This window comes from Aulonocara sp. 'chitande type north' Nkhata Bay, linkage group LG9 (assembly GCF_057382095.1).
Source record: "Aulonocara sp. 'chitande type north' Nkhata Bay isolate Kocher_YH1m ecotype deep benthic linkage group LG9, A_spYH_male_GT1.1, whole genome shotgun sequence".
In the NCBI taxonomy this organism is placed as follows: Eukaryota; Metazoa; Chordata; class Actinopteri; order Cichliformes; family Cichlidae; genus Aulonocara; species Aulonocara sp. 'chitande type north' Nkhata Bay.
The window spans coordinates 34,225,930-34,252,945 of NC_141352.1; the positions used below are offsets into that span (position 1 = coordinate 34,225,930).

The following is a 27,016-nucleotide window of genomic DNA, read 5'->3' on the forward strand; positions in this document are numbered from 1 at the left end:
AGAGATGGGTTTTTCTGTTTTTTTCTTGCTTTTTATTCTTTTAGATATCCTCAGCCACCTTCTCACTGTTTTGCTGTGAATCTTTCCTTCCTCTTCCTCCCATTTCTTGTAAATTTTGTTTGTTATAAATGCAAGCTCATATAAAGACAGGCTGTATTCTACATCCTACAGTCTATTATATCTTGGAAGGATCAGAAAAACAAACTCAATAAACATGACCAGTAATGTTGTGGGGATGAAGCTGGACTCCCTTAAGTTGGTTTCAGAGAGGCGGATGTTGTCCAAGATAAGGATAGTGCTGGACCTCCCACCCACTCCAAGACATGCTGGCCAGTCACAGGAGGACGCTCACTGATAGAGTGAGATTACTCAAATGCACCACTGAAAGACACAGGAAGTCATTCCTGCCTGTGGATATCTCTCTGTACAAGTCCTCCATTTAATGCACAAATACAGATGCTGGTTGTTGGAAAACAGACGTCTTACAAGTCAGGCTACTTTATTAAATGACACCAAAACAGCTATACTTGTTTTTGAAGGGACCACTACACACTATAAACATTTTTGGGCTTTCCCACACATTAATGGTCCTCACTGTTTTTCATAACAAGAACTGAGGAGTTTTAGAATTTCTTTTTTTTTCGGAGAGGTATTTTGAAGATTTTGTCCAGTTTCCAGCTGTGTTAGCATGATGCCTTTTATGGAAAGTTTGGGGCAGATGTTAAAATCATTTTACACTGATGACTACATATAACCCACTATGATCTTAAGTAGGCAGGGCAAGGGAAAATCTTAATAAGAGTTAAGGATGTGCAATTTCAATAACACATCTCAGTTTTCTGCATGATAAATATATAAAATTACTGAAAACGTTCTGGTAGCTCACCAGACTGTCCTATATCTAAAAATCATTACATTTTTGTTGATTCACAACTTACAATCTTTAAACTGAAATTTCTGTAGTAGACAGTTAAGAAATGGGAACTTTTCTGCCATTTAATTGTTTAACTTACATACTTAAACTACAGTTAAAAGTCCAAACATGTATACTTTCCTACATATTTTCCAAAGCTGTCAAGAAGGCCAGATTGGAGTCTTTGCCGGGCCGATTGTGGCCCCCGGGCTTTATGTTTGACATCCGTGTTAGCTGCTAAGAATGGGCTCAACGATCACGTGAACACGAAGTAGTGAGCTGGTTGGTAATTTACTTAAATTATGGTGTCACTTTAATTCTAAATAAATGTACGAATTCATGTGTTTTTATCGTTTACTATTAAATAAAATAGGTCATTGTCATTTCCGCGACACTAATAGTCCTCCATACACCACCCGCATGGCTATTATAAGCTTTTGGGCTGACTTCGTAATGGCAAAAGTTGTGTCCTTGTTTATTATTTTTACAGTATATGTGTTTGTGTGTGAGTTTTATACCTTTTGGTCTCATGTAGTTCGTACAGTTGATTTGGGAGGTCGTGTTTGCGGTCGGTACGTGAAGTGAGCGCACTGGACTCCGCCCACCACCACCGAGCTAGCTGTGCTGTTGCTGCAGCAGCTGGAAACAAACCACAGCACCGCAGCAGTGTCGCTAGCAAGCAGGCTTACGAGGTAAGCTACCACCACGCTAGTCTTGACATTTGCAATTGTTCAAGAGTTTAAGCGCTGCTGATGAATTCCCACAGAGTGTGTATATACTTTTTCTCGCGTCATGTGACTGTCGCTGATAATAAACCCATTCAACTTAACGACAGAGTTCGTAGGTGTGGCTTTTCGCGTGGTGTTTATGTGAACAGCCACAACCTTTCTGTGTTTCTTTAGAGAAGTTTTTAGGCAACTAAATCTAATATTGTAACGTTAATTAAGGTTTATTTACTATGTAATAATGTTTGTCAGTTGTCTCTGATGGATTGACTTCTTGTTCTATAATCTGGGAAATGTGTGTCAAACATATCTCGTGAATGATATCGAGACATTTTTAAGATAGAAAGGATATTTCTGTCACGAGATGGAAGCTTCAGCCTTTTTTTTTGGCAAAGCAACTTTGGTAAATTCTTTATTTATCAGTGTAAAAGTCTCATTGACATTTAAAACGTCTTTTTCAAGAAAGGTCAGGCCAAGAAGGCAGCAGAAGTCCCAACAAATATACGCTGACAGTTATATAAAGATGTTTTAAGTGACCAAAAAGGATTAGTTTATTATATTGTAGAACACGGAGTATGAACAATAACACAAAGATAGTTGCAAAATACATGGAAACACGTGTTGAGGGGAGTATCGGCATAGATATTTTGATATAACGGATATGATTCATTCTCTATGCTGGTATTTCCCTGCTGGTCACGTCCTCCACTGCTTCATGGTGGTTGGTTTTTATGTAAATGATCAACCCAAATCCAAATGTAATATGTACATTAAAATACAATGTATAACATATCATGTATATAAAAGCATCTTCCACTGACTGTGCATTATTATTAGTACATCTGTAATTTCTAAATGGCTTTGAATGAGAACATTAACTAGAAAGCTAACAGATATTACACTAAAATACTAATCATGTGTTTTAATATAATGTAATAGATCAATAATATGGTGACTGATTATTTGGCTGACAAATAATCTGTGCAAAAGTCTTGAGTCATCACTGATTTCTTTATTTTTCGCTTCCAAGCAGCCACACATTTATGTAGGTTCTTGAGCAATCGTTCACCAGGCTTTCTCTTTGGACATTGACCACTCCTCAGTCCGGTCCTTGTACCTGACCATTTTCGCAGGAATGTTTTGTGTTTGTTAAGCCATTTAACACTGACCTGTGAACCATTCAAACAAAACAATAAAAAAGAAAGAAAGAAAGCATCTAAAACAGCCTTTAAAAAAAGAAAACAGCTGTGGCAAAACAGCAATACTGCGGTAGCTGGAGCGCCTGAAAAAATACCATGAAATCATGGAAATATACAATCATGACATGATGAAAACTTTCTGTAGTTAAAACAGGGAAATACAGATGTTAGAAAAAAGAGTTTTTTGACATTAAATATAGACTTTATTCTTCCTCAGTCAAACAGCAGCACTCATGCGATTGTTTTGCCCCTGAGCTCCAGGTGTTGTGCCAAAAAGAAATTGCCGCCCGCGGGAGCGCGCGAAGCTGCTTAAAGCTGTAGCGCCCAGATTACTTTATTTACTTTATTTATACTTAATTTTATTATGTGACTTTAAGGTAAAAATTGGGGCTTTTATTGCATAATTAATGTAATAATATGTTATATCACCCATTTAAAATGAGATTTGTTTTACAATGACAAATCCTGTGGCTGAACATTTAATTCTGTTAACAAGTAGACAACATCAGAAAGCTTCTAACAATTTTACATAAAAAATAAAAGTCTGCTATTCAAATAGTTTTTTATGAGCCATAAAAACAAAACAATTAAAATTAAAAAAAAAACATCTAGCAGCTGAACCAAGGGTACCCTAAACTTACAGTCACACTGAACGTGACAGGTTCCCCCGGTACTGCAGACGCCTAAAGGTTTTTGGACACATGTAAACAGCAAAGTTATGTTTCAGTCTAGGTGCAGGTGACAGCAAGTACAGTTTATGTGCATTTAAACAATTACATTAGAAACCAGGAGATTTAACCCCCCCCCCCAAAAAAAAACCTAGCCTTTAATTTGCATGTGTGTGTAGCTAGTCTGGCCTTCAACTCTATGTTGCTGCAATCGGCGTTGTGTGGTGTGAATTAAGTGTTTTAATTGAGTTGGTTGTTCCTTTGCCAGCTGAAGTGGGTTTATTCCGCCAAAGCTGTTTACATAAAACAGAAATTCTGTGCAGTTACTTCACATGAAGTAACTGCACAGTTACTTCTCCATGCACATCGTCAAGAGAGAGGGAAGAGCAGCAGAGAAAACAACTGGCTGCAGATGGCTGCCCCTCCTCGAGCTAGGTTCTTCTGGAGATTTCTTCCAGTTAAAAGGAAGTTTTTCCTTCCCACTGTCACCAAAGCCCTTACTCATTGGGAGTCATATGATTGGGGTTTTCTCTCTGCTTTGTATTAGTAAAGGGTCTTTACCTTACAATAGTGCCTTGAGGCAACTGTTGTTGTGATTTGGTGCTTTATAAATAAATAAAATTTAAGTGAATTGACTTGAATGAGAAACCACCTGCACGCTCGCACAGCAACTGTCTAAATTATAAAACAATAAAAATAAAAAACCAGAGGAGGTCAGGAGAGAGGTGTGTGTTTATAGCCATGGATAAAATATTGTGGATGTATTGGAGATTTTCTCAAAATCAATGGAATTATGAATGCAGAAGAGGATTTTGATCCACCTTACCTGTAGCATCTGTAAAGCGTCTGATTGGCAGTGGCTTCATTTTTCAGCCTGAAAATAATCCCAAACACACTGCCAAATAACTAAAAACATACCCGGGTAAAAAACACACACACAAAGGAACCATATCAGTCATGGATTGGCCTCCGCCTGTTAGATTTGAACATAATAATAATAATAATAATGGATTGGATTTATATAGCGCTTTTCAAGGCACCCAAAGCGCTTTACAATACCACTATTCATTCACTCTCACATTCATACACTGGTGGAGGCAGCTACAGTTGTAGCCACAGCTGCCCTGGGGCAGACTGACAGAAGCGAGGCTGCCATATCGCGCCATCGGCCCCTCTGGTGATGGCCAGAGGGGCCGATGGAAGCAGTTGGGATCATCTCAACAAAGAACAGAACAAAAGGAGACAAAATCGGAGAAAAGCTTTAAAAGTCCTGCCTGGAAAGCCTGGAGAATTGTTCCTGAAGATCACAGAAATTACTATAGAGCTTGCCTAAGAGAGTTCTGGCTCCATTGAGGCATAAAGGCAGTAATTCCAGACACTGACTTCCAAGTTCATTTGAATTTATGTATCTTTGCATCTTTCAGTAAATTGCTGCACCTATTTTAAATGAAACGTTTAAGGGGGGCACAAGACTTTTGCACAATACTGTATTCTATGTTCTCCATGTTCATTTTCTGTTTACCCACATTTATGGTTATCAGCTCTTGTGAGTTGAGCGTTTCCGGGCTGCGATGGCGGCAGTTGGAGTCCAGCAGACGAGGGTCGCAGACTGTGTGACCAAGGTGTCGCTGAGCATCTCCTGTGACCATCTGCTCGACATGGATGCATTCTCAAAGTCCGACCCTCTATGCGTGCTTTTCATGAACTCCTCTGGAAACCACTGGTTTGAGGTAAGTAGGTTTTTGTTGTGTGGATTTGAAAGGCCTTACTCTTAAAAAAATTAGAGTTATCAATTTCCAGTTTTAGGGCAACAGCTCAACTTTAAAAGTTCCTAAAAGAAAATCCCTGACTGTGAAACGTGTTTGTGTTAGGTTGGTCGCACGGAGAAAATCGAGAACTGCCTCAGTCCCAAGTTTTCCAAGCCTATTGTCCTCGACTACTACTTTGAGATGGTGCAGAAGTTGAGGTTTGAAGTGCACGATATTGATACTGAAAACTGCAGTCTGCAAGAGGCTGACTTCCTGGGACAGCTGGAGTGTACCTTGGGACAGGTTTGCCATCTTTGATTTTCATTACAAGCCATTTGTCTATATATATACTGAAAGAGCTATAAGTGGTGGGAAGTGGTATTGGCGTTGTTTAGTGATGACTAAGATGTGTCTTTCTGTTCAGATCGTGTCCTCAAGAAAACTAACAAAACCACTTGTTAAGAAGGACAAGATGCCTGCAGGAAAGGGAACCATTACTGTGAGTTTCTTTGAGTGAGGGACGCAGTGATTTAGTGAAATCTGAGTGAACTTATTTCACATTTTTAATGCAAAACTGCTTCTTGCTCTCTAGATATGTGCAGAAGAAATGACTGACAACAGAGTGGTGGCATTTGAAGTCGCAGCAAGAAAACTGGACAAGAAGGTGTCTTAGACTAGAAGGAATTATGTTCCTGTAATCAGAAATCTTTACGCGGATGATTTGACTGAAGTTACTGACTCTTACTGGTCACAGTTTATGATTAGAAAAACATTTAACACCACTCATCAAAAGTTTGTGCCACTTTGAAAGGTTTTTTTTATATTTAAAGAAAAGCACTTGAACTGATTAAAATTGTTTTGGGTGAGAATCAGTGGTCGTAGGCACACATTTGCAGTGTTTCCAATGAAAAGCTTTGTTTCAGTGACACATTTTTTGGATTACACAACCAACAATTTAGTTAGTTAAGAGTTGAAATCATAGCAATTGGGAAGTTGAATTCATAGGGAAGCATGTACCAGTTTCCTCACAAACCACCATAATCTGTTGTACTGGGAAACTTTTCATGAAGCTGCAAGTGTATTGTGTTAAAAGGCCAGAAAATTAGCCAGACTGTTCTTCCTTTTAAAACAAGGATTGCCACTCCATGCAGGCATTTCTCAATGATTTCACACAGTGGTGAGAGTTTGCAGAGAACAATGCTCTTCCCAGAATAGAAGGACAGATATGGTAAATGGACTGATTCTTATATAGCACTTTTCTACTCACCCAGAGCACTCAAAGTGCTTTATACAACATGCCACATTCACCTCCAACCATCCTTTGAAGTGCTTTCTATTCATACTGTGACAGATGCATCAGAGAGCAACTTAGAATTAGTATCTTGCCCCTAGATGCATCACAGAGGGGGAGACAGGGATCGAACCACCAACCTTCCCACCAGCACATGACCTCATGAGCTACAGTCACCCTAGAATAGGAACCAGAGTACAATTTAGCAAGTGGGGGGAAAAGAGACCTTACAGATCGTTGGTCGGCCTCTGGATTCTGAGAGACAGATTGTCCGGGTTCAGATGTGTTTGATCCGTTAGGTGTGCATTAGGTAACACAATGTGCACCTACAGAATGTGGATCTTTTCAAAATGATTTTTGATGAATGTCTCCGTTAACCTTTAATTGTCACTGATAGCATTTCTGATCAATTCAAAGTTCTATTAAATGCAAAAATACAAATGTCTTTCTTTCCCAAACGAAGACATTTCCACGTGAAGCCAAACTTTTTAAGTGTCAGGGATGTGACAGCTAAGATTATTGAATCTGAAAATTCTCTGAAATGTGATTGGACAACTCGAGCTGTGCCTGTTTAGTAAGTTTAGTTTAGTAATGACTCTTGGACACAGTTAGCTGGACGTAACTCCAGGTGAAAAAGGGTAAAGGCAGCTGATGAGCAGTGATCGATATCGTGTTATGGTGGTATAAAACATGTCATCACTTTATCCTCACTTTAGAATTTACAGTGTAATCTGTGTTTGCCTGCTTTTTCCTCCCTTTTATCTCCAGGATTTTTTTGGCAAATCCGACCCTTTCTTGGAATTCTACAAGCAGACAGAAACTGGATGGCAGCTGGCTCACAGGACAGAGGTAAACCTGCACTCATTGTGTTTGAGGCTTTCTGGCGCACGGGGAAAAGTGTTTTACGTTTGTACAGTTACATCTCCCAACAGAGGAAGTCTTTCTGTATCTGTGTTGTTGTGCAGGTGGTGAAAAATAACCTAAATCCTGTTTGGAGACCATTCCAAATCCCAATTCAGTCACTTTGTGCAGGCGATGTTGAGAAACCTATCAAGGTACGCACACTCATACACACATAAAGTATGCTGGTTTCTTTTTTTCCTAACTGTCTGCAGAGCTGAATGATGTGAAGCAGCCAGTAAAACTGGAAAGTTGTTATGCACTAATTGTGAAATTCTGGAGTGGTGCTGATGTTTAAAACACCACACTGGCTGATAGCCAGTGTAGCAGGGAGACAACATAGGCATCGTTAGAAAGTTTTTTTTTTTTTTTTACACATATATCCTAAGAACAAACATTATGACTACTGAAGCTTTTATCTTCACCGTTTTTCATCTCGAAAGATTTGAACCGTAAACGTCCTCTGTTGTCTCCCTCTTGCATAACTTGCATATCCTTGATCTTACTGCCACTAAAGATTTGTTGTGAGTATTCGTTTATGTTGTTTCCATCCTCTAACTCTTATTAAGGCAAACTTATCAGGAAGAGATGCTTTCCAGTCAGCAGTACACGTGAGGTAACTGTCGACAGTGTCAACATGGAATGCTGTTAATGTGAAGGATGCAGGGTCTGTGACAGGACCGGCTCAAGTCCTGGATGCATCTACATCTATCTTAAAGGAACGCACACTTTCAAGGAGTTTGGCCCATTGGTTAAATTTACCTGATCGTTTACTGACACAGTCTGGGAGCGCCTTTAATCAAATGTAATTAACAACACTTTATGTCCAAAAATGATCTCTGATTACAAAAACAGCTGACAAAAGCATCTTTTTGAACCTTCAAATATTCCTGTTAAACAGGATATGAAGCTTATTTATGAAGTTTACTGGTGATTGTATTTGGTGGCTCCACACTATATCCCATTTTGATCCTGGGAGGAGACACAAAGCCGTTGAGGGTTGTGTCAGGAAGAGCAAAAAATTTGCCAAATCAAACATACAGAGCTATCTGCTGTGGCGACCCCTGTGAATAAGGGAGAAGCTCAAAGTAGCCCACTGATTCTATTTAATTTGATATAAAGGTTTAGGTAAGCTAACCAAGGGGTCAGTTTTCCAAATGGGACAAGTTTTCCATTAAGATGGATCCATTGTTTTACTTACCCATTAGCTTTCATAGCTGTTGAAGAGTCACCAGTGTGAAATTAGTTGTAAAGAGGAATACGGTGCTGCATAACAATCCTTGCGATCGCTTTGGTTGCTAGCGGGTTGCTGCAGTTGCCACTTCACTGAATGGAAGATGCAGATGTGTCTGCAAACACAAGCTATTCTCTAAACGGCAGTGGAATATGCAAACTGGAAACAGGGACTGTTCACCTTCAAAGTGAAAGTTGTGCCGATTGAAGAGTGTCAGTGCAGTGCTAAAGCACAACGTTAGCTTTGGGAGTGACAATCCGCGTTTCCTTTTTCAAATGTTCAATGAAGCTTTTTCAAGTTTCACTACAGATTGGAGAACAAATAGCACGTGTTTGCAGACAAATTTGCATCTTCCACACCAACTGCTTGCCACAGACGGGGAGGTTTTTGGTGTAGCTCCATCTTTGCAACTGATTTTACGTAGCGACATCCAGCAACCTTCAGTAACCACTTGCCACCCGGTCTGGGAATTTAGATTTTTCCTAGTCAACAGAGGTTACTGAGGGGTCACCGACAGACTGGTTTATAGGCCCGTGTGACTGAGGCCTAAGATGTCCATGCTGTGTATGGAGCTGTTTGTGTTTTCTGTGTTCTCTCAATGCCGAAAGTGTTACAGAATCTACTGTGTGTGACTGTGAGCAGGTCCTGCAATCGCTCTAAAGGAGGAACTCTGTCACCCCATTTGCCAGCTTAGATGGCCTCTGTGTGTGTGTGTGTGTGTGTGTGTGTGTGTGTTTCTGGTTGACGTTTTAGTATCATGAAGTCGCCTTACATTTGAAGCTTCACACCCACCATGCTTTTGCCTCACCTACTTTGATTTCCAAGCGCCGCTGATCATTTCGGTGCAAAATTTGGTGATTCCAAGTCTCACCTCTCCTCGCTGTCTCTGTTCGCTAGATTGACTGTTATGACCACAACAACAGTGGCGATCACGACTTCATTGGAACATTTCAGACCTCGCTCAGTCAAATCCAGCAGGCAACAGAAACATTTGCGGTGAGTTCATGTGTGTGTGTGTGTGTGTGTGTGTGTGTGTGTGTGTTTGCCAGTTTGAACATTTTGCTTAAGAGTAAGCAGAGGGGGGGAAGTACATCCTGACACCTGTATGCTGTGTTTCTCTTCTTCACAGGCGGAATTTGATTGCATCAACAGCAAAAAAAAAGAGAAGAAGAAAGGATATAAAAACTCTGGCATCATCGTCATAAAAAAAAGCAAGGTACTCTGGTTTTAGATGTTTTTAATATGTGTTTGATATGTTTTCTTATGTTTTTAGATATATCATTCGTCCTGTTGTTTATCTGCTGGAGCACAAAAAACAACATGTTTACCCTTCTTAATAGATAAGTACTACTGCACAGTAACTCTTGTGGTGTTTACAGATAGTGAGGCAGTACACGTTTCTGGATTACATAATGGGAGGCTGTCAGATTAACTTCACTGTGAGTTTCACATTTATTTGTTAATCCGAATCCTTCCAGTTATCATTTGGAGACACACCTGAAATATTTAACTGACGTTGACATTTTATGATTCATTCATAATTAACTGACGTTTATTAAAAAAATGCAACACATCCCTCTGGGGGCGGCGCAGATTGCAATTGACTTCACAGGCTCCAATGGGGATCCCAAATTCCCCCAGTCACTCCACTACATCAACCCTCAGGGCTACAATGAGTACCTGGCAGCCATCTGGGCAGTTGGTAATGTCATCCAGGACTACGACAGGTAAATACATACATAAAGGATTATGCAGGTGCAGAAAGTAAGTCTGTTTTCCTTCATTCAGAAAAATTATAAGTCAGACCGATTTAAAAACAAGCTCCACCGTAACTTTTTCTTTTCTAGTCTTAAAGGTTTCTGTGCACTTCATCAGTTCATCTGCAGTAATTTCAATGCAATTTAACATGTCGTTTGTAAGTCTTAATATGCACCTCGCCTTTGGCAAACTCACAATCATTCTTACAAGCCTTGAAAGACCTAATATATCACAGTACTAGTTGCCCACATTCAACAAGTTTCAAATAATGAGGTCAGTGTGTGGGCATGTAATCCCTTGTGAGCCAAAAGCTCCAGCTTCAGACTGTTTTACTCGTGGCTGTGTGAACACTACCAACTCAGCACAGGAACCCACCTTCCTCCTGTTCAAGTTAATGAGAGAGTCAGTCAGGAGAAAGGTGGCTCAAACAGAGGGGAGGGAGCTAGCAGCAAAGGTGGCCCATGGTGAATATGCTGCTGGGAATGAATATAATAGATCTCTGCTCTCACCATGATAGTAGCAGCAAAATACTAATAATCTGACCAGTACTTATCTGTTATTTTGAGCGTTCATTCCTAATGCATGGATAACCGAATTCCCAGCAAACCACTTAATGCAGCATGTCAGCTGACAGGCATTAAGCCAGAGCACCAGCTTATCATCCTGATATTCACTAGTTTTCTTGCACTACAGGAAAATAAATGATTAACAAAGTGAAAACATAACAGCGTGAGAAGCAAGGCCAGGATGTCTTGTTTAAATAGAACCATGAAGAACATTAATGTAAAGAGTCTGACGAAAAGACTTAATTTTAAATGTTCACTGGTCTTTACAAACTGACATTAACAGTCTTTATTTTTGTATTGCTTCCTTTTGCACAGTGATAAGATGTTCCCTGCTTTTGGTTTTGGAGCACAGATTCCTCCTGCATGGCAGGTGATTGTTGCACTTTTGATGTTTGCGTACATGTGACACGCGGCAGAAAGATTGTTTGTGTTGTAGGTAAGTGTAAGCCATTGCAGATACGATCATTTGGGATCTGGGTTGTTTATGTGTGCAGGTCAACCACGAGTTTCCCATCAACTTCAACCCATCCAATCCATTCTGTGCAGGTAATAACAGACTGAATGTAATGTGAGATTTGTATAAACATTAGCAGTTATTTAGCACAGTGGAGGTCAGTCTATGTTCAGATTTGCCAGTGTGCAGAACAGCTGCAACACGGGGAAAACAATTATATGTTTTACACTAAATAAGAGATATTTTAATTTTAACATATTAGTAGATTTATTTTTGCATCTTGTTCTTCTCATAATTTAATTTCTATGTTGTGACCTATTGCTTAATAAACATGGACGTACCTTTGGTAATAAAATTCAATTCAATACAGTTTTATGTATACAGTGCCAAATCACAACAACAGTTGCCTTAAGGTGCTTTGTATTGTAAGGTAAAGACCCTGCAGTGTTAGAGAGAAAAGTCCAACAATCAGATGACCCTCTTTTGAGCAAGCACTTGGCGACAGTGGGAAGGAAAAACTCCCTTTTAACAGGAAGAAACCTCCAGCAGAACCAGGCTCAGTGAGTGGTAGTGATCTGCCCTGAGCAGCTGGGGCTGAGGGGAAGAAGACGAAGATGAATTATAACTAATAATTAAATGCAGAGTGGTGAATTAACACATGGAGAGTCTAAAGAGGTGCGTGAAGAAGAAACACAGTGCATCATGGGAAGCCCTCAGTGGCCTGTTCCAGTGTAAATAAGGGAGGATTCAGGTTCACCTGATCCAGCTGTAACTTTATTAAAAGACATCATTTTAAGGCTGATTTTAAAAGAAGAAAGGTTTTCTGTCTCCTGAATCCAAACTGGGAGCTGTTTGCACATAAAACAGACCTGAAAGCTGAAGGCTCTGCCTCCTGTTCTACTTTTAAATATCTTAGAAACCACAACTACAGTAAACCTGCAGTCTGAGCAACGTGCTTTAGTGCGGTGATACGGTACATTTCATCCACCTTCATGTAACTGTGACCCATGACTTTATGATGGTTTTTTGTGTGTGTTTCAGGTGTAGAGGGTGTGGTTGCTGCCTACCAGCAGTGTCTGCCTCAGGTGAAGCTTTACGGCCCAACAAACTTTTCCCCAATCATCAACCACGTCGCCCAATTTGGAAGACAGGCGCTGCAGCAGCAAACTGCATCTGTGAGTCACAGAAAGTTTGGAATCAATCAAAGCAGTCCTAATGTCAACTGACTGCTCCACTCTGCTGCTTTTTTTGTTCCTGTTGTCCTGATGATTCACAGCAATACTTTGTTCTCCTGATCATCACTGATGGAGTAATCACGGACATGGACGAGACGCGCAACGCCATCGTCAACGCCTCTCGTCTGCCCATGTCTATCATCATCGTCGGGGTCGGAGGGGCGGACTTCAGTGCCATGGAGTTCCTGGATGGAGACGATGGAGTTTTGCGTTCGACAACAGGAGAGAACGCCATGCGGGACATCGTGCAGTTTGTGCCATTCCGGAAGTTCCAAAATGTAAGCCGTGGCAAGCTATAAAGCACACTCTTTGTCCAGATGCACCAACACCACCAACATTTGAATGTTTGCACATCTTATTTCAGGCGGGCAGTGCAGCCCTTGCACAAAGTGTACTGGCAGAGTTGCCTGACCAACTGGCCTCCTTCTTCAAGTTATTTGAGCTGAAGCCCCCCACTGAACCGAGTCCTACCTAAAATGTGCAGGAGTACCCCAACCAACACGCTGATCGTGCCCCTCATCCTTCCCTTCATTTGATCCGAGCTGCAATCAGGATTTATAAATATCATAGTAACCTTGCTTTTTCAAGGTTATGTCATGCCTTGATTGTTCACAGTACGTGGTGCATTAAGTCATCATATACTGTAGGTTTGTATGAGCACAAAACGGTAACTTAATGATGCACGACTCTGTCGAAGCCATGTGAAGTTTTCTAGCTTTTCTAGTTCTGGTTTTATTGGCTGTAAGAACATGTGACTAGCTTAAACTTTAAACACCTTCTCTTGGTGCTATGCTCAAATTACAGCTGCAGCTCTGCAACCTCCCTGCTTTCTTTTCTAACTGCATGTTTCTGTGTGTGTGTTTGGCACACTTTCACTGTTGCTCTGTCTCTGCCCTTTGTCTCAGTGTCCTAAAGAACTGCTTGCTCAGAGCGTCCTGGCAGAAATCCCAGATCAGGTGTCTGGCTTCTTCAACACCTTCAATTTGAAGCCGCTTGAGAGCTGCACACCTACTTCTGACCTCTCAGCATCTGCGCCACCCCTTCTGTGATTTATTCTGAAAACTATCTTTCCTTCTTAATGTCTTACCTACAAATGTCTTGTGATTCCTCACCTGGAATTTTTTAGGAAAACTTCCTGCAGCTACAGGGTAAAGCCATACTGCATTAATGTTATCAAAGATTTCCTAATATTTGCTAATATGTGGAAATTTATGTCAGTTAAGTGCCAGATATAAATGTTGCTTTTATTTTATTACCTTTATTAAAGGATTTATTGTAACTGTGTTGTATTGGGTGAGTTGTTGACTGTTAGTCACATGACAGGGCCTGGAGTATTTAACTGGGTACTCCAAGTTTGTGCTGATATCATCTCCTCTATATTACAGCCATAACTTCTTTGTTGGTTTTCACATTTCATGTTGTAATGGAAAATATACATTTCAGTTTAATACATTTCAATTTAATATTTCCAGCAGATTTCAGGTGTGATGCAGTAAGTTTTACAAAATGAATCCATATGTACTGATCCCGATGTTCAAAATAATACATTTGTTGTTCTGTTTTTATAGACTTTTTTACAGTTATGTGATTTTGATTAAAAATACTAAATGTGCTTGCATGTCTTAACCAAAAAGAATCAAAGTGATTAAGAAAATCCTTTTTTTACACAGTGTACTTTTTTGATTTTTACTTTGTCTTAAGAGGAAGTAGCAAAAAATGTACTTCAACATTTATTAAATCCCCCGATACATTTCCCTTGGTGTATGTGTAAATTCATTGTTGATATTTGGAGCTGTTTACACTGATGACTGTGGCGTTGCCTTATGCACTATACATGTCTTTGTAATGGACGCTAACTTTGTCAGTATTTTACTTTGATATAAAACACAGTGGAAGGAAAAATACCAGGAGTTATCCTTCTGCATTCTTGTCATGGTGAAAAATACTGCAACAGCCAGTTTCGCATGTTGTTCTTTGTGTCTGTGTGTAACCCAGTTCAAGAAATATTTCTTAGCTTTACAGGTGAGACTTCAACTCACTGGTGCAACTAAAGCAAAATCTCTTCCCTGTCAGTTTTGGTATAAATCTATATTTTAAAAAAAATGAATTTTTGGTGTGTTTTTTTATTCAATGCTATTTATATTCCTTATTATTCTGTTTTATTTTCTCTTTATATATATTTTTGCAGGTAATACAATAAAAGTAACAATAATAAATATAAATATATTGAAGTGTGTCTTGTATGCTTTTATTTTCCAGTAATACCTACAAAATAAATCATTAGATACTGCGACAGAATGAAATGCCATGACTGCAAACTTGGAAGAACGCTGACCTAGAAAGAGCAATGATATATATTAAGGCAGCATCATTTTCAAAAGTCCGGAGGCAGATATGACTCAATGATGTGATAATGCGATTGGGCTTGAGTACTGTTATTTTTCATTAACATGAGATTAGAGCAAGCGTTTAACCAGTAGGAATGTCACTAATTACATTTACTACTTTAATCCACTATTACTTCATTTAGGTATTTCTATATTGTGCTCATTTGTGTTGCACCCGTGTTGTAGAGTGCTGCTTTTAAAATACTTGCTTGTTTGTCCAAAAGCCTCTTATACCCTTTAAGTTAAATTTTAATTCACTAAAATTAAATAATTGTAAATATAATCTTAGGTCTCTGAAAAACAAATGCTCACGCGATGGTCTGCAACGCAGCGGAGTGAAGCCACTGAGCAGCCCAACTTTCTCCAGGTGAAATCAGTTTCTCCTGGTGATGTTTTAACACAAAACGTTTAAGACAAATAAGTTTGTAATGAATTAAATGTCTGCTGAAGGTTATGGATGGTTTAGTACATACATTAATCACATGCAGTAGTGCGGCCACATTTAAAAATATTACCCAAAACACTTCACGGAGCAACAAAAACAAGTTTCCTCAGTGAGTGGTAGAAATGGTACAAACAGTAAGTTATTAAAAATCAGAATTATATTCAAACTCTGACTGAAATTTGACAGCCACTCAAAACCTTTCTGAACATGGCCATGATGAAACAGAAACCTCACAAAACCAGAGAAATGTCCTTAAGATCTTAGATCTAATAAGCAAACATGATGCATTAGTGAAAAGACGACCGTCACAAGGTCCCACAAACGCAAAATATATCAGCAAAAGCACTCAAAAGGAGATTCTGGGATGTTTAGCTGAAGTGGTGAGTGAGGAAATCCTCAAGAATGTTAAAGAAAGTTAACATTTTTCTATTTTGACACATGAGACAAAGGACATAAAAAACAAAAACTGAGCAGTCGTCTCTAGTTGTAAGATATTATTATGATGGTGCGACTCAGGAGAGCTTCCTTGAATACCAAAGAGCAGAACAATTGGATGCTTCCAGTTTAAGAGAGAAGATCATTTGATGTCTGGAGAAGTAAGAGATGTAATATAAAGAGAACGTGGTGCTGACTCTGTGAAAGATGTCGCAGAAGCTGCATGTTTTTTCACTGCTGGAAAGACTGTATACATTCATGTCAGGCTCACATCACAATAATCAGATTAATATTCAAAAAGAAATGTTTCGGTATGCCAGCACAAGAATGACCAAAACTGAGTGACCCTAGGTGGTCCTGTTGCTTTGCTACGCATAAAACCCTTCCTGGCAGGTTGTCTGCAGTAATGAGAGCGCTGGAGGAAAATCCACAAAATGCTGTAGATGCAAGAGGATTACGCTCTCAGACTGACTCCACGGGACTCCTTATGGTCTTCAGAAAATTTCTACGTGAAACAAAGATTTTGTCTGAGAAGCTCCAGTCAATAAATATGGACCCTGCCAAAGCAGCCGACCTTAATGAAGCCTCCGACAGACGTTTGAAGACTGCCTCAAAGAGGAGAGCTTTGATGAGCTGTGGCGTATAGCCACTGAAACATGCAGTAGTTGCCATCTTTCTACCATTGCCAAATCAAAAAGACCAAAACAAACATCTAGCAGACTGTCTGATAGTCTTAGTCTTATCTACATTTGGACAGAAAACAAATGTCAACAGCAAAGATGCCTTTACAGTCTCTATATTCCTTCCCATTATAGATAGGTGAGATCATTTCTCCATATATGACTCTGAATTGCAAGACTTACAAACTGAGATGTGCCATACAATACGACTTCTTGAAAGAAACAAAGCAAATGGCAGAGAGTGCCCATCCAGTTTGTGACATTCCTGGAACCTTGGAAGGAGGTCTTCTTGGAATTATTTTGCTTGTGCAATTGTCTGTGTTTCCTTAGAAGAGGTAATGATGCAATTAATAGTTTTAAAGCATTTTTGTGGATATTTTGTTGACTCCATTTACACATAGGGGATTTACACATACATCACTGAAGATGTGCCACCCTGCCGAGATCTCTTGCCCCTCCTTTGCCACCCCAATGTAAAATTTTCTAGATCCGCCACTGCTGAAGTAAAAAGTGAGTTTTTTTCCCCATATTTTGCAAAACGATTATCCAACACTAAAGTATGTTTAAACTCTTGTGCAGCTCCACTTTTCACGTAATAGATCATTAGCAGGACAAAATACTGCATATAAGTTTGAAAACTGTACCCAGTGTTTTGTTTTTTGGCTTTACTCGAGTTTAAAGTAGTTTACACTGGTTTTATATCAGATTGATCATATATCCCCCTCTTGCCCTTAGCCCCCCACCCAGCCACCCGCACACACAGATTCCTGGTGACGCCCCTGTTCGTTTAAAGTGGTGGGCGTGGTTTCGTGCTTTCGAGATTAAGCGGACGGGAGCTACTTTTCCTTACAAGAGCACTGTGCCAAGGGAGTGTTACCAGTGTCGGTTATAGTAGCCAATATTTTCTTTCCGTGAGTCCCATAACGCGTCTCACACTTTCAAAGGTAAGCCTGAATTTAAACTAGCTATTACTAATTTTGCGGAAGTTGACGTGGTATACCAGCTAACCTAGTTAGTTGTCAGTTTATTAGCCCTGTGAGCCTACGAGCAGTCTTTTTTTTTTAAGTGCTCTTTAGCTTTTCTGCTCCACACCCACTGCACGGCATTAATGGTTGTGTCACATTTTCCAAGACACTGTGCAGCAGAGAAGCATTGTACGTAAGTGAATTCATTGGCTACCTTAGTCATAACGGGATAGTGTAACGTTAGCACCCCTAATGTAGTGTAACGTTAGACCGCTAATAGTTAAACGTAATGTCGAAGCAAAAAAATCCTCCCGAAAACAAAAAACAAAACAAACCCGTCTGTGTGTTAGAACAACATCACTGCCTAGCTGCACGACTGGTTTCGTTTAGAGGGAGGCTGGGAGGGCTAACAGTAGCGTCACAATTGTATACCTACGTAAACAAACGCAAAAATGTCAGTATTTCAGGACGATCTTCACTAAACATTACCACAGCCACTTACTGTTAAATCAGTGCTCATAGTACTGTGTAGTGTAATGTCTGTTTTTTTAACATCTCTATGTTGTTGTCTTCCCAGTTTATTACCAGTCAGACATGGCTGCCCAGTGTGTAACCAAGGTGGAGCTGACTGTGTCCTGTGAAAACCTCCTGGACAAAGACGTCGGCTCAAAGTCAGACCCCCTGTGTGTCCTGTTAATGAACAGCTCTGATTCTCAGTGGTATGAGGTCAGTGTGTTTAGCAGGTCTAAATGATTTGAGTGTCAAACCCACCATCATGAGCCTGTATTCCATACCAACTTTGAAAGGAACAGATAGATTCCTAAGAGTCTCTCCCTACACTGGAAAGCTGATAAGACAGGATATTGGAAACCCCACATGTTCTCTAGGTGCAATCGGTTATATCACTGTAGTAGGAGAAAAGCTACAGTTCAGTGTTAATTGTTAACAGTGTTAAAAGCCCCCTGAAGGGATAGTTTCCATTTCCTGTTTCCTCACTGTGTGTCTCAATACAAACTACTGCTTTGCACTAATTTCTCTCTGACTAACTGATGCAATCTTTTCTAACAGGTGGGTCGCACAGAGAAAGTCCAGAATTGTCTCAGCCCAAAGTTTGCAAAGAAGTTTGTCGTTGACTACTACTTTGAAATAGTGCAAAAGCTGAAGTTTGGAGTTTATGACATTGACAACAAGACAATTGACCTGACTGACGATGACTTCCTGGGTGAACTAGAATGCACCCTGGGCCAAGTAAGGTTTCCTTCTCTTTTCCTCTTTCTGCAAGGCTGAAGGTTTTCAGTGTTCAACATTTCAGAATTAATTTCTGTTAAATGAAGTAAACAAGATTTTGCAGGTGCAAAACTGGTAGGACTTATACTTTGCTGTAAGAGGACACTACAGTGTTACCATGTTGCAGATGAAGCATTAACATCCCTGATAAGCAGTTGCTGGTTCGACTCTTATCAGTGTAATGTGACCTCATGTGTTCATTATGCCCGATTTGTCATTTGCTTAATGGTCTGCAGGCTGCTGTGTATTACTCATTTATTCTCTTGTCTTCATTCTGAGCCTATTCATTCAAATTATTTTGCTGTGGCTAATTGTCTTTGTCAAAGTGCATGCTTTTTTGCTTGCTTTTAGGTTGTATCTAGTAAGAAACTGACCCGACCGCTTGTGTTGAAGAACAAATCACCAGCAGGGAAAGGGACCATCACAGTGAGTGATGCAGAAAGCTGCAGATAAACAGTTGGATGGTGTTGTTTTGCTTTTGTCTCAGTCATTTATCTTTAATTGTGTTATAGATCAATGCAGAGGAAATAAAAGACAATAGGGTGGTGAATTTTGAAGTGGCAGCAAGAAAACTAGACAACAAGGTATGGCTGATACAGCGTTATAACTTAAATTCATTCTTTCATTTTTAGGTATTATTGACCTCATTCCCTTTATTCATTTTCGTACACAGGATTTGTTTGGAAAGTCCGACCCCTACCTGGAGTTCTACAAGCAGACAGAAACAGGCTGGCAGCTGGCTCACAGAACAGAGGTGAACACAAAGCTTTTACACTGCTCCTGCCTATCCAAAAGATACCAAATAACAGAACTAAAAGTTGTAACTAGATACACAGTGACCATCAAAACGATGAAACAATATTGCCGTAAACAGTTTATTTTGCGACACCACGAAACAAACGATAGCATAAAATGAAACGATAGACGTTTTTATATCGTCATCTGATATATATCGTCATATCGAACAGCCCTACTTCTAAAGAAAACTAATATATTTAGAAGACACATTATTTCTATTTGCACACAATAACAAAATTACTCCAGAAAAATGACCGGGGTCAATATTATTAGTACCCTGATAAACGGACCTTTTCATTGAGCTGTAGCACAGACCATTGCTGTGCAATGATGTGATTTAGCTATTTAATGTTCAGAGGTTGTAAAATGAAGAGGGGAAGACTATCTTTAAATTTACACATACTATAAAAACATCAGGAGAGGTTTGAGCTGTCACTGGAGAAAGCGTCATGCCAAAAATGAAAGCAATCAGTTTAGACTTGAGAAAAGAATTGTTGATGCTCACAGAGGAGGAGATGGATGTGCAAAGTTATCACAGCATTTCTGAGTGTCAAGAGCTACAGCGAGAAGTATCAATTCAATATTCTTATGATTGGAGAAAGAATGGAGAGGCGTACAACCCAAAGATCATCATCATCTCCACAGTGAAACATGGTGGTGGGAATATTATGCTGGCGGATGCTTCAGTGTGTCTGAAACTGGGAATCTCATCAAGGTGGATGAAATCATGAAGAACGATATGGGAAGTAAAGCAATGACCCATCAATTATGGCAGTCATGGCGAAAAACTCTCTGCAGAAGACCAAATTTTCTCCTTATCTCTAACTTCTCTGATGGAGGAACAGTGATTTTTCTCTTCACCCTCAATATTCAGGGTGAAAAGAGGAACTTATGATGGTGTAACTGTTAAACACAGCTTTTGCACAATTATTATTAGCTAACACTAGCTTAGTTAGCAACTGCTCAGACACACATAGCTGCTAATTATCGGTGAATTACATACATCTCTCTCTTGGCAGTGTGTACCTCACAACAGGATGTATTATTTATCTGATAATACAATTACAATGTTCCATAAGGCACTAACAGCAGAACATTCTAGTTTAGTGACTGGATTTGGTGGAGGTGAGGCGTAGCAGATGGCTTTAGGCTGTCTCTTCTCATCTACCTGTCAAAGAGGCCACACCCTAACTTTAAGTCTTAACCAAACAGGTGAGTGATTATAAAAGCTAGAGAGCCTGATACAAACAGTTTTCCGTACCAGGTTGTAAACCTGTTAATTTAAATTTTGAAGTTTGGCATTTTGAGAAGGGGGTTGACTCTGTTTTAGAGTCAGGCTCCAGACTCAATATTGTTGTTGTTCAGTGAGTCATGGCATTAACTTAAGCCTGTGCTTTGTTTCTCAAATACTGAAAACCGGTTTTGATCCAAATGTGAGGGTGTATTTATAGCTTTTCTTTCTTGGAAGGACTGGGCTCTTGTTTGAGACCAAATAAGCTCCAGAGGGGAAAAAACATTTTTTCTCCTCCATGTGGTGCTCCCCAGCACCTGATCAAGAACTCTCTGTATGTCTGATACTAAAATTTCCTTTGTTGGATAACAAACTGTAGCTGTAGCTTTTGCGTTGTTGTTATTAGGTGGGCCGCCTACCAGTTGGTGACACAGCATCAACAAACCACAGATGAGATAAAAGGAGCATATTTGACATTTTCTCCAGTGACATGTTGACTAAACCAGACCGACTGGACTTGTAGTATCCTGCAGTATCTGATTGTGATGAACTGTTTTTCTCAGGTGGTGAAGAACAACTTGAATCCAACATGGAGGCCGTTTCGAATCCCTCTGCAGTCTCTCTGTGGAGGAGACATGGAGAAGCCAATAAAAGTAAGTAAATGATTTCAATCCACTGGGCACCTACAATCACTCTGATTTTTCTTGTTGAGTTCAAATTCGCTGTTCTGCTTTAGAGCTGTCGGAGTAAGTGGTACTTCAAAACATACAAAGTAACTAGCGTGTTACAAATTAGCTTGATGATATTTTTTTTAACCTCTGAAGCAAACATGTCAGGAAGGAAGCACTTTCCCACCATAGAGGACAAGTGAGTTATTTGTGAATCAAAGTATTTGTATTTTTACATCTCTCCATCATTTCCTGTGTGATGTGTGCGTGAAAGGACCACATTGGGAACAAGGCGGGGTCTCTGCAAGGTGCTCGCCACTTTTATCAAGTTTACCATTCGTGAAAAGCAACACATACAAGTCCAGTCATTTTACTGTCCGCCTCTCTTCAAGAACACGTGGAGTACAAAGTGTTCATTTGAGTGTTTCCTTTGCATGTTGTTTGTTTCTTCTGTTTTGTTTGTCTGCAGAGAGGAACTTCACCAAACCTTTTCTCATTTGTCTATAATGGCATCCAGCACTGCGGATATTTTTAGTTTTTATTCGTAGCCCTCCTAGTTACTGAGAATAATCCCATTTCCATAGAGAAAGTATTCTTAGCAAAGTCTGGTTATTTATTACTTCTGCTTTGGGTGAACTGACCCTTAATAGAAGATTTTCCCCTCCAGTTTAACTCGATCACGACCAAATGTTTTTGCCCGTTTTCAGGTTGAGTGTTACGACTACGACAATGACGGGTCACATGATCTTATTGGCGTCTTTGAGACGACAATGAAACGCCTCCAAGAAGCCTCACACACTTCTCCGGTATGAGAGTACTGCAATATGTGGGCAGCTCAAACATTTCTGCACTGTGTTTGAGTTGATGGCTAAAACTGCCCTTTGGTCTCTGACATTGCAACAGAATGTGGCCTTTACTGTGGTTTTATTCATGCAGGCAGAGTTTGAATGCATCAACAGTAAAAAGAAACAGAAGAAGAAAGGCTACAAGAACTCTGGTGTTGTGAGCGTAAAGCTTTGCCAGGTGTGGTACTGATTTTTGTTGTTGTTTTGTTTTTGCTTTTTGCTATTTAAACTGACTTGATGACCAGTATACTTGTTCCAGGTGGTGAAGGAGTATACATTCTTGGATTATATTATGGGAGGCTGTCAGATTAACTTCACTGTGAGTCTCGTCTTCTCTGTTTCTTTTCCGTTTTCATTCATTCATCTTTGCAGTAAGGTTTTCTATAGCTTCACCTGTATGTTTGCCAATAGGTGGCCGTTGACTTCACAGGTTCCAACGGGGATCCTCGGTCACCCCAGTCTCTGCATTACATTAGTCCCCAGGGTGTTAATGAGTATCTCACTGCAATCTGGTCAGTGGGTAATGTCATCCAGGACTATGACAGGTAGGAATATATTTCACATACCTGGTATTATTAGTGTAAACTATGAGATATTTAAAGCTACTTAAGTAGAGTTGTATGATAGGGACTCATTTAACTTGGCTGATAACTGTATCAACTTATTGGCAATGCAATCTATGGCTCATAATTCAAATAAGCTTTTGGTTTGTCTTTCATGTTTAGTGATAAGATGTTTCCTGCATTTGGCTTTGGAGCCCAGATTCCACCCACATGGCAGGTAAAGCTTCTGTTTATATGAAATGAGACATTTCCACACCACATAAGACAGTTTTTTGTTTGTTACCATACTGTAGATTGTGCTTTGACATTGTTAGATCACACTGTGAACCTGTGATGTTTGCTCTAATTTGCTGATTTTTCTCTGTTATAATCTATTGTGTTACAGGTTTCCCATGAGTTTCCGCTCAATTTCAACCCATCAAATCCATTTTGTGCAGGTGTGTTTACAGATAAATGCACTGGAGCTGATGTTTCATTACTTACTATACACATGCACCCTAGTACACTGTAGTTCTCAGTTTGTAGTGTGTTTAATCAATGGTGTCTGTATGGGTGTGTGTAGGTGTTGAAGGTGTGGTTGAAGCCTACAGAAGCTGCCTGCCTCAAGTCAAACTGTACGGTCCCACCAATTTCTCCCCGATTATCAACCACGTGGCCTGCTTTGCAAAGCAAGCCCTCCAGCAGACCACTGCAGCTGTGAGTATTTCACCTCTTCAGCTCACTCACTGTAGGCAAGGGCTTTCAGTTTCATATTTGAAATTTAATTTAATGCTTTAACATGCGGACCATCTACAATTGACAAAATAAGAGATTGATGCATGCTTAACATACAACCCCACCCAGTGGATGAACTGAGGGACTGCACCAAGGGCTGGTATAAGGTAAATAGGGGTTGTTCAATGCTGTGAATAATGCAAACTCCAACATTATGGAGTAGAAGGATATGAGCCTAGTAGGTTATCTTTTACTCTACAACTCTGTGAGCATTTGCAATATTCCAGCCTGCACTGAAGAGTAAGAGATATTAGTAATGTCATGAGTAGTGCAGTCTACAAATTCATATGTTTAGTCATCGGTTCTAGTAAGATCATAGTGTGTTAAAGTCTTAGCACTCAACTTGAAAACCTTGCAAAAACATTTGCTTTTGGAGCGAGCAAACTCAAAAATGTTTTTTGTACATCCCAAATCCAAAACTAAAAAACTGCAAGTGTTTGCAATATCTCTTGGAATTTGTGAGCCATTATTGGATACTGTATTTGGGAAAATAATTAATCTTACATCATGGCCACATATGCTGTCCTGTTAATAAGGAAAAAGTGGGTTATGAATTCACTACCTCATTTATACTCTCAGTAAACATTTGGTTCAGGCAGTCCTGTCAGTGTAATGGTTGTATAATCTTCACATTGAAGCAGGTGATTTAATAATAGCTTGATCCAAAGCTACAGGATAACAGGGGATGGGGCTTTCTGATGCTCGAGGGGCACTAAGCAGTAGAACTGAGCAAATATCAGAGTTTTGATGAGGATTCAAAAGCTTCTTGCTTACATGTTGCTGTAATAGTTGTGTTTTTGTTGTTGTTGTCTTCTTGTAGCAATATTTTGTTCTGCTGATCATCACTGATGGAGTGATCACGGACATGGACGAGACGCGCAACGCTATCGTCAACGCATCTCGCCTGCCCATGTCTATCATCATCGTCGGGGTCGGAGGGGCGGACTTCAGTGCCATGGAGTTCCTGGATGGAGACGATGGTCGTTTGCGCTCTCTCACTGGCGAGGCTGCCATGAGAGACATTGTCCAGTTTGTACCATTCAGGCAGTTTCAAAATGTAAGTGACAGTAAAAACATCAAGTTTTTGTTGTTTTTGTTTTATATCTATATGTACCAGGTTTCTGGATGCTGTTAGCTTTGGGTGTCCCCCTGATTTTTCTGTCCACATTGCATGTACTTTGTTTTTTGTTTTTTTTCTAAGCTGACATTAAAAGCAGAGTGTTTCTCGAGCCAATACCAGTTAATCATATATATCCAAAGTGAGGGATTGCCTGCGCCTCAGCCTAAAAATCATCTAAGCTGTTTTCACACATGAAATGTTGCGGGAAACATGTTAGGACAACCAGAGAATGTCCCTTCTCACATTTTCCACATCCCAAGAACAATGCCCATGTGGGCCCACAGTGGGAAAGTGTGGGTGAACTGTGGGGTTGTGTAGGCGGGGCAAACCCACACTTACACCATGTAAGTCCCAAGTTGTGTGTGCTAATGCTGGGTCTCTGCTTCGTGTAGTCCACTCTATGGGCTGCCTCACTGGAGCCTTACATTTCATGCCAGTGAAATATGCTGTTTGGTGTAGGAGAGGAGGTTTCATGGGCTCTTCCCACATGAGTGCGTTGTTAAAAGAGAGCCGGGAGGCTGACGGCCGTTTAATGTCCAGTCTGACTGAGACTGACAGATGCATTACCACAACCTGTGTAATGTCTGGAAACATGCAGAGCTACAGCGCATGTGTGGAAACAGCTTTAGCTTATCTCTTTGCTTTGTTTTATCCATTTCTTTTCAGGCGCCCAGCCAGGCTCTTGCCCAAAGCGTATTGGCCGAGTTACCTCAGCAAGTGACCTCCTTCTTCAGTTCATTGAAACTGAAGCCTCCCCAAGATCCTAGTCCTTCATAGGGGTACCTCAGAAATATTAAGTCATAAACCCTGCTTTCATCTAACTTCTCCTTCACCTGCACGAAAAACTGCAGCAATGAATCACTGCATGCGATTCATCATCAGTCTGGTACAACAAAGTCTGTCGTACTGTCTGACTGAGTATCTGTGGCTCTGGTTAAAGGCACTGGTGGCACTCTGACTTATATTAAAGGAAAATTCCTCTATTTACGTAACGCTGTTAAAGCGGCACTTTGTTGTTAAAGTGATAAGCAGTTGAGCACATCTTTGATCGGTCCAGGAGTTTTGATTAATGTTAGCCTACCACCGGCCTCAAAAGTATAATCATCTCTGCTGGAGTGTGATGTAATTACAGCCTCAGAAAGTGTCAAGATAACATCTGAAATCCAATGTTTATTAAAGTGTGTGGAATTTTCCTTTAAGCTCTCTTCATTTCCATCACTCTCTCCTTGCTGTGTTCAATACTCGTGCAAGGAATCAGTTAAAAACATGTAGAATTATTTTCCTCTTCACTGTTTTTGACTTGACTCTTTTTGCTCTTCAGGCACCGAAGGAAGCGCTGGCAAAGACCGTGCTGGCTGAAGTACCAGGTCAGCTGGTGGATTTTTTTAATACCATGAAACTGAGTCCACCCAACTCCAACCCTGCAACCAACCCTGCAACCAACCCTGCAGGCACTGTGTAGCAGACTCATCTCATCTCCAGCAACTATAGATCACCTCATAGCTTCCTCACATTATGCAATCACCACACTGAGATAATAGAAAACACATCCTACACAATCACTCTCCTCGGTTGAATAATCTGTTATTGCTTTTAGATGCTAAAACAGGCTTGGTGCTTTTGAGATTACAGTGAATTCTAAAGCAACTGCAAAATAACCCACACTAAGATTTAAGGCTTTAGTGTTAATGTAATATTTACTGAATAACAGGATATTCAGATTTACAAGATAAAACACTGCAAAGCAGTGTGATTAATTTTTTTTAATGCGTGTTTGTTGGCTCCAGGTAAAATGTAGAATAGGGAGTTCTGGGCTTCTCTGCTTAGGCTGCTGCCCCCACGAGCCGGCCCCAGATAAGCGGGAAAAAAATGGATGGATGGAGGTAAAATGTAAAATAATAAAGATTATCTTTTGATAGCATCATACCACATGTTTATTCTTGTTGTTTTTGGCACGTGGAGCTTCTTCTAAAAGCTGTGGCATTATTGCACATTTATAGCAAAACATTATATTATTCTGTTTAGTTAGAATGAAATGCCAAACCCAGAGTATTATTCTGAAATGATGTTGTGATAACTGGAATGTATAATGCCAGTTTCTAGTTTTGTGTCAGCTACATTTAGATA

The 27,016-nt window shown here is 40.1% G+C and overlaps 2 protein-coding genes across 4 annotated transcripts; both read left to right on the plus strand.

Annotated features, from left to right (window-relative positions):
* Positions 1-1,500: 1,500 nt before the first annotated feature.
* Positions 1,501-13,970, plus strand: LOC147322708 (copine-3-like). 2 transcript variants are annotated; one of them, XM_086307236.1, is made up of 16 exons: positions 1,501-1,605; positions 5,047-5,235; positions 5,377-5,556; positions 5,678-5,752; positions 5,846-5,917; positions 7,313-7,393; positions 7,510-7,599; positions 9,576-9,674; positions 9,808-9,894; positions 10,058-10,117; positions 10,272-10,405; positions 11,318-11,372; positions 11,497-11,548; positions 12,498-12,631; positions 12,733-12,969; positions 13,597-13,970. In XM_086307236.1, exons 2-16 carry the CDS (start codon positions 5,077-5,079, stop codon positions 13,738-13,740), a joined length of 1,659 nt encoding a protein of 552 aa, XP_086163362.1. In that variant the 5' UTR covers positions 1,501-1,605; positions 5,047-5,076; the 3' UTR covers positions 13,741-13,970. The 2 variants fall into 2 exon arrangements, with proteins under 2 accessions (XP_086163362.1, XP_086163363.1); XM_086307237.1 differs by having other exon boundaries at positions 13,056-13,735.
* A 3,468-nt stretch (positions 13,971-17,438) lies between these two features.
* Positions 17,439-26,813, plus strand: LOC147322709 (copine-3-like). Of its 2 annotated transcripts, XM_086307239.1 has the most exons (17): positions 17,439-17,582; positions 18,181-18,329; positions 18,672-18,851; positions 19,242-19,316; positions 19,403-19,474; positions 19,564-19,644; positions 21,483-21,572; positions 22,295-22,393; positions 22,524-22,610; positions 22,692-22,751; positions 22,844-22,977; positions 23,158-23,212; positions 23,381-23,432; positions 23,558-23,691; positions 24,590-24,826; positions 25,556-25,668; positions 26,211-26,344. In XM_086307239.1, the coding sequence occupies exons 2-16, from the start codon at positions 18,198-18,200 to the stop codon at positions 25,664-25,666; spliced, it is 1,599 nt and encodes a 532-aa protein (XP_086163365.1). In that variant the 5' UTR covers positions 17,439-17,582; positions 18,181-18,197; the 3' UTR covers positions 25,667-25,668; positions 26,211-26,344. The 2 variants fall into 2 exon arrangements, with proteins under 2 accessions (XP_086163365.1, XP_086163364.1); XM_086307238.1 differs by lacking the exon at positions 25,556-25,668 and having other exon boundaries at positions 26,211-26,813.
* The last annotated feature ends 203 nt before the right edge of the window (positions 26,814-27,016 follow it).

Bases quoted from the DNA above. Each gene is read 5' to 3' on its own strand.
- LOC147322708 (XM_086307236.1), top strand. From the start codon at position 5,077: ATGGCGGCAGTTGGAGTCCAGCAGACGAGGGTCGCAGACTGTGTGACC. The intron at 5,236-5,376 runs GTAAGTAGGTTT...TGTTTGTGTTAG, and splicing joins CTGGAAACCACTGGTTTGAG to GTTGGTCGCACGGAGAAAAT. The intron at 5,753-5,845 runs GTGAGTTTCTTT...CTTGCTCTCTAG, and splicing joins CAGGAAAGGGAACCATTACT to ATATGTGCAGAAGAAATGAC.
- LOC147322709 (XM_086307238.1), top strand. From the start codon at position 18,198: ATGGCTGCCCAGTGTGTAACCAAGGTGGAGCTGACTGTGTCCTGTGAA. The intron at 18,330-18,671 runs GTCAGTGTGTTT...CTTTTCTAACAG, and splicing joins CTGATTCTCAGTGGTATGAG to GTGGGTCGCACAGAGAAAGT. The intron at 22,752-22,843 runs GTGAGTCTCGTC...GTTTGCCAATAG, and splicing joins GCTGTCAGATTAACTTCACT to GTGGCCGTTGACTTCACAGG.